Below are 15,780 nucleotides of genomic sequence, written 5' to 3'. Positions count from 1 at the left end.
ACTGTGGGACCTCCAGCCCAGGTCAGTCCCCACTACTTAGAGAGGACCAAGAGCCACCAGGCCCACATTCCCTGAGTCAGTTGTGCCAGGAAAGACAGGCACTATGGAACCTCCAGCCAAGGTCAGTCCCTGATGCTTAGAGAGGCCCAAGAACCACCAGGCCACATGCCCTGAGTCAGCTGCACCAGAAGAGGTGGGCACCATGGGACCCCCAGGACAGGCCAGTCCTCACTGCACAGAGAGGCCTGAGAGCTGCCAGGTCCACATGCCCATAGTCAGCAGTGCTGGAAGAAGCAGGTGACATGGGAGCCCCAGCCCAGTCTAGTCCCTGCTGCACAGAGAGGCCTGAGAGCTGCTGGGCCCACATGCCCCAAGTCAGCCATGCCAGAAAAGGCAAGCACTGTGGGATCTCCAGCCCAGGTCAGTCCCCACTGCTTAGAGAGGCCTGAGAACCACCAGACCCACATGCCCCAAGTCAGCTACACCAGAACAGGTAGGTGCTGTGGGACTCCCCAGCCCAGGTCACTTCTGGCTGCCCAGAGAAGCCTGAGAGCCACCAGATCCACAGGCCCCAAGTCAGCTATGTCAGAACAGGAAGGTGCCACAGGACCCCCAGCCCAGGCTAGTTCACACTGCCTAGAATTGGCAGTCCCTTCAGAATCCAAGTCAGACATCAGGGTGGAATGAGTGGGCTGTGATACCACCTGCCACAATGACTAAACACCAAAGGGAAGATCCCAGAAATTTGAAAAATCAAGAAAGTACATCACCAGCAAATGAAAATAATAACTCTCAAGCTCTAGATCCTATAGAACAGGAAGTTTTGAAATGACTGACAAGGAATTTAGAGCAATAATTCTAAGGAAACTAAATGAGATACAAGAAAACTCACTTAGACACCACAATGAAATGAGAAAAAATATACAAGATCTGAAAGAAGAAATATACAAAGATATCAATGCCCTGAAAAAGAATGTAGCAGAGATGGTATAGCTGAAGGAATCATTCAGCAAAATAAAAAACACAACAGAGAGTATAAACAGCAGACTAGAAAAAGTAGAAGAGAGAATTTCTGACCTTGCAGACAATCTGTTTGAATTAACACAGGCAGACCAGAAAAAAGAAAAAAGAATTTAGAAAATTGAAGAAAATCTAAGAGAGATAACAAACAACCTTAAGCACTCAAATATCTGAATCATGGGTATTCCAGAAGGGGGGGATTTTTCCATCTTTTCACTTGTAGTTTATGTGTGCTTAAATGGCATTGAAAACATATTCAGTGGAATAATAGCAGAAACTTCCCAGGTATAGGGAAAGTCACAGATCTTCAGATTCAGGATGCCCAAAGATCCCCAAACATAATCAACCCAAAAACGTCCTCTCCAAAACATATTATAGTCAAACTGGCAAAACTAAAAGACAAAGAGAGAATCTTAAAAGCTGCAAGAGAGAAGTGGCAAGTCACATATAAGGGAGCCCCAATCAGACTAACATTAGACTTTTCGTCAGAAACTCTAAAAGCCAGAAAAGAATGGGATGATATATTTGAAATACTAAAAGACAAAAAGTGCCAGCCAAGAATACTTTACCCAGCAAGGCTATCCTTCTGAAGTGAAGGACAAATAGTATATTTCTCAGACAAATAAAACTGCAGGAGTTCACTATCACATGACCAGCCTAACAAGAAATTCTCAAAGAAGTACCTGAAAAACAACCATCACTTCCATGAATATGCAAGAAAGAACAAAACCTACTAGTAAAACAAAAATGCTAACAATAAAGAAAAAAAAATAGTTTACCTACCACCCCAAGAAACCAACAAATATAGAAGACAAACAGAAAATCAGAAAGAAAGTAACAAAAGGTACTTAAGACGAATAAACAAAAATCAATAAAATGCTAGGAGTAAATTAACACCTTTCAATAACAACTCTACATGTAAAGGGATTAAATTCCCCACTCAAAAGTCACAGACTGATTGACTGGATTAAAAAGGAGGACCCAACTACATGCTGCCTTCAAGAGACTCACCTCACCTGTAAAGACACACATAAACTAAGAGTGAAAAGATGGAAAAAGATATGCCATGCGAATAGATATGAAAAATGAGCTGGATTAGCTATTCTTATATCAGATAAAATAGACTTTAAAGCAAATACCATAAAAGGAGATAAAAAAGGCCACCATATAATGATAAAGGGATCTATCCATCATGAAGACATAACAATCATAAATATATATGCACCCAATGTCAGAGCAGCCAGATGTATAAAGCAAACACTATTAGATCTAAAGAATGAGATAGACACTAACACCATAATAGCAGGGAACTTGAACACCCCACTCTCAACATTGGACAGATCATCTAGGCAAAAAAATCAATAGAGAAACCCAAGATCTAAAAAAACTTTAGAGTAATTGGACTTGGCAGATAACTGGAGAACATTCTATCCACAACCTCAGAATATTCATTCTTCTCATCAGTATGTGGAACATTCTCCAGGATAGACCACATGTTATGTCACAAAGCAAGTCTCAACAAATTCAAAAAATTTGGAATTATTCCATGTATTTTTTCAGACCACACTGGATTAAAATTAGAAATGAATAACAAAAGAAACTCTGGAAACTATGCAAACACATGGAAATTAAGCAATGTTTTACTTAATAACATATGGGTCCAAGAAGAAATTAAACAGGAAATCAAAAATTTCTTGAAACTAATGAAAATAATGACATATCATGCCAAAACCTATGGGATACTGCAAAAGCAGCATTAAGGGAGAAATTTATCAGATTAAATGCTTACTTCAGAAGAATGGAAAGATGGCAAATAAACAACCTAACATTTCACCTTAAAGATCTAGAAAAACAAGAACAATCCAAACCCATAGTAGACAGAAAGAAATAATTAAGATCAGAGCACAATGAAATGAAATAGAAACCCAAAAAACAATCCAAAAGATCAATGAAACAAAAAGTTGGTTTTTTGAAAAGATAAGTAAAATGGACAAACCTTTAGCAAGGCTACCTAAGAAAAGAAGAGAGAAGACCCAAATAACAAAAATTAGAAATGGAAAAGGTGATATTACAACTGATACCTCAGAAATATGAAGAATCAGTACAGACTACTATAAACAGCTAAATGCCAAAGAATTTGAAAATCTAGAGGAAATGGATAAATCTCTGGACACATAGAAACTACCAAAACTGAGCCAAGAAGATATAGAAAATCTGAACAGACCAATAACAATAAAAGAGATTAAAGCTGTTATCAGATGGCTCCCAATAAAAGAAAGCCCAGGACCAGATGGGTTCACTGCAGAGTTCTACCAAACCTTCAAAGAGGAGCTGATATCAATTCTCTATAAACTATTCCAAAAGATTGAAACAGAGGCCATTCTCCCAAACTCATTCTGTGAGGCAAACATCACGCTGATACCAAAACCAAAGATACATCAAAAATAGAAAACTACAGGCCAATATCCTTGATGAATATAGATGCAAAAATCCTCAATAAAATACTAGCTAACAGAATACAGCAACACATACACAAAATTATTCACCATGATCAAGTGGGATTCATCCAGGGATGCAAGGTTGGCTCAACATATGCAAATCAATAAATGTGATACACCACATCAATAAAAGCAAAGACAAAAACCATATGATCATCTCAATAGATGCTGAAAAAGCATTTGATAAAATTCAACACTCATTCATGATAAAGACTCTCTACAAGTTAGGTATAGATGGAAAGTACCTCAACACAATTAAAGCCGTATATGATAAGCCCACTGCCAATATCATCCTGAATGGGGAAAAGCTGAAAGCTTTTCAAGGACTAGACAAGGATGCCCACTCTCACCACTCCTATTCAACATAGTGTTGGAAGTACTAGGCATAGCAATCAGAGAAGGGAAGGAAATAAAGGGCATCAAGATTGGAAAGGATGAAGTGAAACTGTCCCTGTTTGTAGATGATATGATCATATATATTGGACAGCCTAAAGCCTCTACTAAAAAAAAACTCTTAGAGTTGATAAATGATTTCAGCAAAGTTGCAGGATACAAAATCAACACACAAAAATCAGTAGCATTTCTATACTCCAACAGTGAACATGCAGAAAAAGAAATCAAGAAAGCTAGCTCATTTACAATAGCCACCAAAAAAATAAAATACTTAGGAATAAAGTTAACCAAGGATGTGAAAAATCTCTACAATGAGAACTACAAACCACTGCTGAGAGAAATTAAAGAAGACACAAGAAGATGGAAATATATCCCATGCTGTTGGATTGGAAGAATTAACACTGTGAAAATGTCCATATTACCCAAAGTGATTTACAGACTCAATGCAATCCCCATCAAAATTTCAATGACATTTTTCTCAGAAATGGAAAAAACTATCCAGACATTTATATGGAATAACAGAAGACCACACATAGCCAAAGCAATCCTGAGCAAAAAAAATAAAGCTGGAGACATAACACTACCTTATTTTAAACTATATTACAAAGCTATCATAACCAAAACAGCATGATACTGGCATAAAAACAGACAAACAGATTAATGGAATAGAATAGAGAACCCAGAAACCAAACCATATGCCACAGCCATCTGATCTTTGACAAAGGCAGCAAGTCTACGCACTGGGGAAGAGACTTCCTCTTCAACAAATGGTGCTGGGAAAACTGGATATTCATATGCAGGAGAATGAAACTAGACCTGTCCCTCTCACCGTATACCAAAATCAACTCAAAATGGATTGAAGAATGAAATATACATCCCCAAACAATAAAACTCCTTAAAGAAAACATATGGGAAACACTCCAGGAAGTAGGATTGGGTACAGACTTCATGAATAGGACCCCAAAGGCACAGGCAACTAAAGGAAAAATAAACAAATGGGATTATATCAAACTAAAATGCTTTTGCACAGCAAAAGAAACAATCAACAGAGTGAAAAGACAACCAACAGAGTGGGAGAAAATATTTGCAAAATATACATCTGACAAAGGATAAATATCCAGAATATACAAGGAACTCAAAAAACTTTACAGCAAAAAAACCAAATAACCCAATTAAAATATGGGCAAAGGTGCTGAATAGGCATTTCTCAAAGGAAGATATATGAATGGCCAAAAGACACAGAAAAAATTCTCAACATCACTCAGCATCTAGGAAATGCAAATCAAGACCACTTTGAGATACCATCTCACTCCAGGATGGTTAATATCCAAAAGACTGAGAATGATAAATGCTGGTGAGGTTGCAGAGAAAAAGGAGCTCAGACACTGTTAGTGGGTCTGCAAAATGGTGCAGACTTTATGGAAAATTGTATGGAGTTTCCTCAAACAATACAGACAGATCTACCATATGGCCCAGATATTCTACTGCTGGGAGTATACCCAGAGGAATGGAAATCATCATGCCGAAGGGATACCTGTACTCCAATGTTTATTACAGCACTATTTACAATAGCCAAGAGTTGGAACCAGCCCAAATGTCCATCATCAGATGAGTGGATAAGGAAACTGGTATATCTACACAATGGAACTCTACCCTGTTATAAAGAAGAGTGAAATACTACCATTTGCAACAACATGGAGGGACTTGGAGAAAATTATATTAAGTGAAACAAGTCAGGCACAGAAAGAGAAATACCACATGTTCTCACTTATTTGTGGAAGCTAATAAATAAATAAATAAATAAACACACAAACAAATAAAGGGGGGGAAGAAGACACAACAATCACAATTCCTTGAACTTATTAAGACAAGTGAACAGATATGACGTGTGGTGGGGTGGGGAGACAGGGAGTTGGCAAGAGCAACAGGTAAAGGGTCACAAAAATCAACTACAATGTATATTGAGAATTTAAAATAAAATAAAAAATTAAATTAAATAAATATATAAATAAAAATAAAACGTAAGAAGTCTTCCAAAATAAAAAAAAGAAATACTTATTTAGCTGGTTACTAGCTAGTTGGGATCCTTGTTTCGCTTGGGATTACAAATTGTTGTCATTTTTATTGTTATCATTATTGTTATATATATTTTTTAAAACTATTAATGACCTACATTTCAGCTTGTTTTAAATCTACTGCTCCAACTAAACTTATGATTTTTAAGTGTTTGGAAATGATTCTTCATGTAAATAAATAACATATTCTTGAATCATGAAAAAAAAAAGATGGACTTTGTTAAAATTAAAATGTTCTGCTCTGTGAAAGACAATGCCAAGAAAATGAGAAAATAAGCCATAAACTGAGAGAAAATATTTGCAAAAGACACATCTGATAAAGGACTGTTATCCAAAACATACAAAGAAGTCTCAAAATTTAACAATAAGAAAACAAACATCCCAAGTAAAAAAATGGACCAAATACTGTAACAGACAATTCACTAGAGAAGACATACAAATGGCGAATAAACAAATGAAAAGATGCTGTACATCACGTCATCAGGATTCAAACTAATACAACAAGATACCACTGCACACCTATTTATGTGGCTGAAATCCATACACTGACAAAAGTGGTAAGGCTGTAGAGCAATGGGAGCCCTCATTCATTTCTGGTGGGAATGCAAAATGGTACAGCCACTTTGAAAGACAGTTTGGCATCTTCTTCAAAACTAAACATACTCACTCCATATGATCCAGCAATCATATTTTTTTGTTATTTACCCAAAGGAGTTGAAAACATGTCCACACCAAAACCTGCACGAGATGTTTATAGAAGCTTTATTCATAATTGCCAAAATCTGCAAGCAACCAAGATGCCACTCAAGAGATAAATGGATACATAAACTGTGGTATATCCAGACAATTAAATATTATTTAGTGCAAAAAAGAAATAAACCATCGAGACATAAAAGACACAGAGGAATCTTAAATGCATGTTGCTGAGTGAAAGAAGTCAATCTGAAAAGGCTGCATACTTTAGGATTCCAATTATATGACATTCCAGAAAGGGCAAAACTATGGAGACAGTAGAAAAGATCGGTGGTTGCCAGTGATTGAGTTGGAAAAGAATAAATAGGCAGCGCACAGAGGATTTTTAGGACAGAGAAAGTACTCAGTATAATGCTGTAATGGTAGATACATGTCATTATACATTTGTCCAAACCCATAGAAAACCAAGAGTGAACACTAAAGTAAACTGACTTTGTGTGACCATAACATGTCCCTGTAGATTCATTAATTACCACAAATATTTCACTCTGGTAAATGATGTTGATAATGCGGGAGGCTATGCAGGGGGATGGAGGGAGGAGGTATGTGGGAAATCTCCATACCATCCTTTCAATTTTATTGTAACCTATAAAACTACTCTAAAAGGATATAGGTTTTTTGTTTTCTTGCATTTTTTGAGGGTGGGGTTTGCTAATACATGACAGGTGCAGCAATGGTAGATGTGGGGGGAAAAAGACAATTTTAGAAAATGGGCAGATATATGAATGGACAATATATAGAAAAATATGAATGGCTTTTAAATAAATAAATGAAGCTCCATCTCATTCATAATTACTTGAATTATTAAAAAATAAAAGAAAGCCTAACTGATAAGCAAAAAGTCAAAAAGCTTACTAATACACAAGGTTTGGGGAAAATAGGTATTTTGGCCCCAATCACCACTACTGATGGTATAAGTTCGTGACTCTTACCTAGGAGACAATTTGGTTGACCCATATAAACTACTATAAGTATGTTCCTTTTTATGAATAATGTTTTATTCTCCTTATATCAAACAATTGACCAATTATTATATTCTTATACTTTAAATTTTTTGCTTACTTTTTAATGTGCTGTTCCTCAATTCATCAAACACTAACTTGCAGTATTTGGCTGGGTTTGGGAAGCGGTCACTGCTTGTTATACAGGCAGTGGTGAAGAGCGTGGGTGGTCAGTTACTTCTAAATTTTCTCACTTGGTCCTCTTATTTTTCATCCCCTTCCTTCCAAATACTCTCAATACATACGCTCACACACATACAGAGAACACCATGTTCCCCAGGCATCCAAAGGTAATTGGTGCTTCTGATTCCTAAAACTTAACACGAGGATACAGCACACGTTGGGGTGCTCCTTGTTAGATTCTTTCACTAAGCCCAGGTATCTTCCTTATCTGGCCTGCTACATAAGTTTTCATTTCTCCATATACCTCTCACCCTCTAAAACTTTGTTGACATCACCATCTGCTGTCATCTCCTTTTCTATTCTCTTTGTGGGTTTATGCGCTTTTCAATTTCTATACCATCTTTTTAACAGACGTTCATGGGGATACAGAGATAAATATATATGCTTAATCTTCCATTGGCACTGCAAAACTAACTCACTTAAGGCCTTGCTGTTAGAAAGTCAACTAGTCTATGCAACTGGCCAGTAATATGCATGATTTAGACATGAGTTGTTGCTTCCACTGTGCTTTTGCTCCTTCCCTTTCTTCTTGAACATCAGCCTGTGCCTGCCATCTGCCAAAGAAGATATACAAAACACACACACACACACACACACACACACACACACACACACACAAAGTTTTCCTCTCTATGATAAATGTCTCTTTTTCATGTGAGATTCTGTTTCTCATTTCTTCTTTTGCCTTCTTTCTCTGTTAGAAATCCCGGTTGGAGGGTGGGTAGCTCTCTTATCACCTTCCCTACTTTACACTGCTAAGGAGACATTATGTAGATGCCACCTTCTCTGGCACACTGGGCTCTCTAAAAATATAATAAGACACAGCAGTATCTATCAGGGTAACCTGGAGCAAGATATGGGGGCTGGACTTTGCAAGGGTGAGCACAGATTTTAAGCAGTTTGCCTTGAAATTACTTTGGCCCTGGTTGAAGAACTACTCGTGTCAGGCTCTGTTTTTAATTTCACTAATGAAGACAGTAAACTTCACCACTTGCAGTTCTATATTCCTGACCAGTCTCCACTGAGTGATCCTGTGGTGATTGGGGTTTGGTATGAAGGATGCTCGTTTTTTGTTCTTCTGTCTGGCCATTTGTGTGATATTTCCATTACCAGAAAAAATGAGAGACAAACAACCACATAGACCATACCGAAAACAAAGTGGGTCACAGAGCCAGAGACTCAGCAGTCAGGCCCCTTGCTGCTGCTCAGAGTTTGTGCTCAGCTCCCCCTGCAGTTCCTGTCACTGTGTCACTCAGAGCACAGTAGTACATAGCCGAGTCTGACATTTGGACTGTGGCTTTCTTCAAGTGGAAGGAGGTTGTTTCTCGATGGTATGTGGCTTCAAAACCTTTGTTGCTTCCCTTTTCATTGGCCGCCATGGCTTTCAGAAGGAGCTGTGGACCTTCTCCAGGATATTGGACATACCATAAAAGAGAAGGGTACCCTGTGGCTGTATAAGTGCAGTTTATAGTCAAGAATGCCCCTTGTGAAAGGGTCACTTGGCCTTCTGTCTGGGTCACTGAGTCTCCATGGATTTTTCCTAGGGAAGAAAGAGAGAGATCCGTGTCACCTTGAGCGTTAAAGACTTCGTTGACATAATAGAAGAAAGAGACCAAATTTTAAGAGGCGTTCTACTTACCAAGCATTAAGAGTATCACAGTCACTAAAGCTGAAGAAGAGCTCATCCTTGGAGTGTGAACTAAATATTGTTCTTGATTCTTAATATGAAGAAATGTTGAAGTCACAGTGAAATGGTAAATCTTAACCTAAAATTCACACAGGAAATGAGTTTGTGTTAGGAAAATACACCCCCTGGTGGACAAAGACTAAACTGAAAAGAATGTTTTTCTGGACTCCCTCCAAAAATCAGAAATATGTCCTCATCCTTGACCTCATTTATAAGGCACTTGTGAGTCTTCAGGCAGCTTTTGTATATCTGAAGGACAGCTGTCATAATTTCTAAGGTCCATTTTGTTCTTACGACACGTCCTAACATGAAAGTTCTTTAGCAGAGCATTCCAGGGTATTTCTGTAGCTGAGAAGATACCAATTTTCTTTAACATTTTAATATATGCCTTCATATTCTCATGTAGCCATTGTGGGCCAGCTTGTAATTCATTGAAATTTCAGAAGAGAGTTTTGGGTTGAAATCATAGGAAGTGGTAAGAAGTCATTATTGAGTGATTCTGTTTTTTAGCACCATACCTAATACGTTGAACAGTAACTGACATTATTACTAGGTGCTCAATAAATATTTGTTAAATGAAATAAAAACAGTGAGTAGACAGTCTTTGACTGAGGAATCACTACTACTTGAAAGGTGGTATTTCTTCAGTTCTAAAATAATATCAATTGCAAGCAATGCTATCATTTTTAATAAAAGCATTTCAGGAGGAAAAAAAAATCATGCTATCTTATCAATAGTTAAGTATCCCAGAATTTTTAAATCATTAAAATGTGAAAAGTATGCATCCTAGACAGAAGAAACACCATAATTAAAATCGTTGAATCCGTGTGGAATGATCTGAGATCAACATCTGAGTCCTCCACAATTTCAGTGATTTCAGGATGAGGTAGCTAACCTATGTGAATCAGGCAATGAATATTAACCCTGTACTCAAAAGGAGATCTAGCCTCAAGGATGCTTTCTACCATTGTCCATCTGCCTAAATTTTGTTGCTAGACTAATCAAATAGTTTTCCCCACAGTATAGAGAACATAGATGTGGATTTGCATCAAAATAGTGGAACATAAGTTCTCTCTTCTGCCTTGGCTTTTCAAATTGATAAAGACACATCAGCTTGTGAGTGATTTAAAATTACAGATTCTGTGATTATGCCACTAACTTTAGGAATCACAATTTCCAGGATTGAGACCAAAAAAGTTGTACTTTTAAAATTTTTCCCAACTGGATTTGTTGGAACTTGTGAATACCGTCCTTGAACCAGATGGTCATCAAAGAACAGAGAGAGTGCTCTGGGGTCAATATGGGGGAAATATCCCCATGGTAACACAAATTTTTTTAAAAGTGGTCTTTTTCTGTGACATACTAGCAGCAAAACAAGAACTTCTTTATTTTTGTTTCTTATGACCTTTCATTTTTTAAAACAAAACAATAGAAAGTGAAGAAACTCTGGGGATGTTATCAGGATAAAATTCAGGAGAAGGATGCATCTTTCTTTCCGACCTTGTGAACATTTATGACTAGACACATAGACGGAGGCTTAGCTCTGTCTGTTTCCTGGAATTCACTCATCACAGATTCAGATAAAGGAGTTTCATGTGTTCAGAGTTGATGTGTGAATCGTTTCCCAGATACAGACTTTACTAAAAAATTCAGGCCCAGATATTGTTTGGGTTCACGAATTCCTTCCATTTCTCCTAGACCTTCCAGATCACGTAGCCAGAGACTAGAGCACGACTATGACAGAAAGGAATTCTAGAAAATCAGCTGCAAAGTTCTGTTCTGATATGCAGGGGAGAACGCAAAATAAGTTGGGATGATGCTGGGTTGAAATAAACACTATAGCACATCGGGCAGAAAGTTGTTATCTATACTTAAGAAAATAGCTTAAACACAGTGATAACGTAGAGGAGAAACTTTCTGCCTATTAGGATATACCAGAAGACGTCTATAACACTGCCCCAATATGGAGAACGGTGACTGACATTATTATTAGGTGGGAGGGCAGATATTTGTTAAATTCAGATAGTTTCGATAATTTTATTGATGTACAATTGACATTAAAATAAATTACACCTACTTAAAGTGAACAATTTTATAAGATTTGACATACATATAGATGTATGAAGCCATCACCAAGATCAAGATAATGAATGTATGCATCATTCCAAAAGTTTTTCAGGTCTCTTTGTAATCTTTTTCTCACCCTTCTTCCCACCTCCGACCCCCAGTGTTTACTGGCAACACTGCTGTCACTGTAGATTAGTTTGTGTATTTTATAATTTACTCAAATGGAATCATATATATTCTTATTTGTCTGGCTTCTTTCATTCTGCATAAATTATTTTGTATCACTGTTTCTTTTCTTTTTATTAGTGAGTAGTATTTCATTATACAGATATGAAACAATTTGTTTATCCATCCACCTGTTGATGTACATTTTAGTTAGCCCAAGTTTGGGGCTGTGACAAATAACCATGTGTGTTCAAGTTTTTGTATAGATATATGCTTTCATTTCTCTTGTGTAGCTACCTGGAATTAGAATGGCTACATCATTTGGAAGGTGCATATTTGACTTACTAGGAAACTGCCAGATTGTTATTCAGAGTAACTATTTTACATACCCACTGGTAGTATATGAAAGTTCCAACCCCGTTCTAATAGATATGGAGTAGTACCTCATTGTCTTTTTAATTTCAATATCCCCAATGACTAATAATGCAGAGCATCTTTCCATGTGCCTATTTTCCATTCATATATATATTTTTTTGCTGGAATATCTGCCCTAATCTTTTGTTCACTTTTTTTCGTTTTTTCTTTTTTCCGGTATTGAGTTTTGAGGGTTCTTTATATAATTCAAATCAACTGCTTTATCAGATATATGATTTGCAAATATTTTTCCCAGTCTATAGTTTACCTATTAACTCCACTGACAGAGTCTTTCAAAGGTAGAAGTTATTAATTTTTGTAAATCCAGTTTATCAATTCTTTCTTCTATGAATCATGATTTTCTATCATATCTAAATGTTCACGGAGGCCAAGTTTACTAAGATTTTCTTTCATATTTTTTCCAAATGTTCTATATTTTCAGGTTTTATATTTGTGTTATGGTCAATTTTGAGTAAAATTACTGTATATGCCGTGAGGGGAGAATTGAAGTTGATTATTTTTTTTGCATATGGATATTCAATTGTTCTAGCACTGTTTGTTGAAAAGACTTGTTTTCCCATTGAATTGCCTTTACATCCTTGTCAAAAATAAGCTGTCTATATCTGTGTGAACCTATTTCTGGATTCTCTATTCTGTTTCATTAATCTGTTTATCTAACTGTATACAAATGTCACATGTCTTGATTGTTGTCGAAAATGATTTGAAGTCAGATAGTGTTATCCCTTCAACTTTGTTTTCTTCCAAAGTTATTTTGGCTGCTCTAAATTCATTACATTTCCATATAAATTTCAGAATCAGCTTGTCAATTTTAACAGAAAAGCTGGTAGGACTTTTATTGGGATTGTGTCAAATCTATAGACTAATTGGGAGATAACTGACATCTTAGTAATTTTGAGTGTCTCAATCCATGGAAACCATGGATAATATTGAGAGAAAATTATGTCTTAATTTCTCTCAGGAAATTCTGTATCTTAAATAACCAGGTCTTGCATGTTTTGCAAGATTTATCCCTAAGCATTTAACATTTTTGATTCTATTATAAATGGTATTGATTTTTAATGCTACTTTCTGATTGTTCTTTGCAAACATTTACAAATACAATTGATTTTTGTTTATTGATCTTTTATTCTGCAATGTTGTTAAAATCACCATGAGTTCTAGTAGCTTTTTTTAATGTTCCCTTAGATTTTCTACTTAGACACTTATGTTCTCTGCAAATAAAGGTAGATTCACTTCTTCATTGAAAACCGCATGCCTTGATACCAAGCCCCACCGAGTGTGCACTGATCAGAGAGGCACTCAGCTGGAGAAGCCCAAGATCTGCGGAGACCATGTGCCCTGTAGTGCCAGCACGCAACCCAGGAGGTAGGCCTCGCCACCGCCACCTGATTCCATCCCCAGCCCAGATGAATTTGATCTGGCTGGGCTGATCAGAGAGGTGCCCAGTCAGAGAGACCCATGATCCTCAGAGACTACACACCCTGCAGTGCCAGTGTGCAACCCAGCAGGTAGGCCTTGCCACCACCACCTGACTCCATCTCCAGCCTGGCCAAGAACATGCTGACCAGAGAGGTGCCTCCCCTGAGAGGCCCAAGATCAAAGGCAACCATGAACCTGAGGCACTAGTGGGCATACCAAATTGGCAGCCCCAGCAGCATCCTAGCCAGACAATAGTGTCGAGTCAGTGGACCATGAAATCCCCTGCCACAATGACTAAACAGCAAAGGAAAGATACCAGAAATATGAAAAATCAAGGAATTACATCACCAAAGAGTAATAACTCACAAGCTCCAGATCCTATAGAACAAGTAGCCCTTGAAATGTCAGACAAGGAATTTTGAGTGATAATTCTAAGGAAATGAAATGAGATATGAGAAAACTCAGCTAGACAACACTATGAAATTAGGAAAAGTATACAGGACCTGAAAGAAGAAATGTACAAGGAATTCAATGCCCTGAAAAAGAATGTAGCAGAGCTGGCTGAGCTGAAGAATTCATTCAACGAAATAAAAAACACAACAGAGAGTTTAACCAACAGGCTTGCAGAAGCAGAAGAGAGAACTTATGACCTTGAAGATGGGCTATTTGAAATAACACAGGCAGACAAAAAAAGAAAGAAAGAAAAAAGAATTAAAAATATTGAAGAAAATCTAAGAGAAATATCAACCTTAAGCGCTGAAATATCTGAGTCATGGGTATTCCAAAAGGGGAGGAAAAAGGAGATTGCATTGAAAATATATTCAGCAAAATAGTGGCAGAAAACTTCCCAGGTATAGGAAAAGACACAGATCTTCAGATTCAGGAAGCTCGTAGATCCCCAAAAGTATTCAAACAAAAAAGGTTTTCTCCAAGACATGTTATAGTCAAATTGGCAAAACTCAAAGACAAAGATAAAATCTTAAAAGATGCAAGAGAGAAGAGTCAAATCACATATAAGGGAGCCCCAATCAGACTAACACCAGACTTTTCATGACAAACCCAAAAAGTCAGAAAGGAATGATATGATATATACAAAATACTAAAAGACAGAGATTGCCAGCCAAGAATAGTCTACACTGCAAGGCTATCCTTCTAAAATGAAGGGCAAATAGTATATTTCTCAGACAAACAAAAACTGCAGGATTTCACTACCACACAACCAGCCTTACATGAAATTCTCAAGAGAGTACTGGGTTTGGTACTTGAAAAATAACTACCACTGCCATAAAAATTCAAGAAAAATCAAAGCCCAGTAGTAAAATAAAAATGGCATCAATAAAGAGAAAACAACAACAACAAAAGTTTATCTACGACCCAAGGAACCAACAAATACAGAAGACAAATGGTAAATCAGGCAGAAAGGAACAAAAGACACTTAAGACATCCAAACAAAAATCAATAAAATGCTAGGAGTAAATCAACACTTTTCAATAACAACTCTTACTGTAAAAGGATTAAATGCCCCAATCAAAAGACACAGACAGGCTGACCGGATTAAAAAGGAGGACCCAACTATATGCTGCCTTCAAGAGACCCACCTCACCTATAAAGACTCACATAGACTAAGAGTGAAAGGATGGAAAAGGATTTACCATGCAAACAGAAATGAAAAATGAGCTGGAGTAGTTATTCTTGTATCTGATAAAATGGACTTTAAACTTAAAAATCATGAAAAGAGATGATGAGGGCCACTACATAATGATAAAAGGATTGATCCATCAAGAAGACATAACAATCATAAATATATATGCACCCAATGTTGGAGCAGCCAGATTTATAAAACAAACTCTATTAGACCTAAAGAAGGAAATAGACACTAATGCCATAATAGCATGGGATCTGAACACCCCAATGTCAATATTACACAGATCATCTAGGCAAAGAATCAGCAGAGAAATACAAGATCTAAACAACATTCTAGACCAATTGGACTTGGCAGATATCTACAGAGCATTCCATCCAGCACCTCAGAGTATTCATTCTTTTCATCAGCACATGGGTCATTCTCCAGGATACATCACATG

The 15,780-nt window shown here is 37.1% G+C and overlaps 1 gene segment (V, D, J or C); it reads right to left on the bottom strand.

Moving 5' to 3' along the window:
• Window positions 1–9,128: 9,128 nt before the first annotated feature.
• LOC134372683 (T cell receptor alpha variable 9-2-like) lies at window positions 9,129–9,608 on the bottom strand. The segment is given in 2 exon segments: window positions 9,129–9,463; window positions 9,563–9,608. Coding segments are annotated over 2 exon segments (381 nt in total).
• Between the last annotated feature and the right edge of the window lie 6,172 nt (window positions 9,609–15,780).

The sequence above is a fragment of the Cynocephalus volans genome, chromosome 3 (assembly GCF_027409185.1).
Source record: "Cynocephalus volans isolate mCynVol1 chromosome 3, mCynVol1.pri, whole genome shotgun sequence".
NCBI lineage: Eukaryota > Metazoa > Chordata > Mammalia > Dermoptera > Cynocephalidae > Cynocephalus > Cynocephalus volans.
The sequence above is the reverse complement of the archived record's forward strand: the minus strand, read 5'-3'. Positions and strand labels throughout refer to the sequence as shown.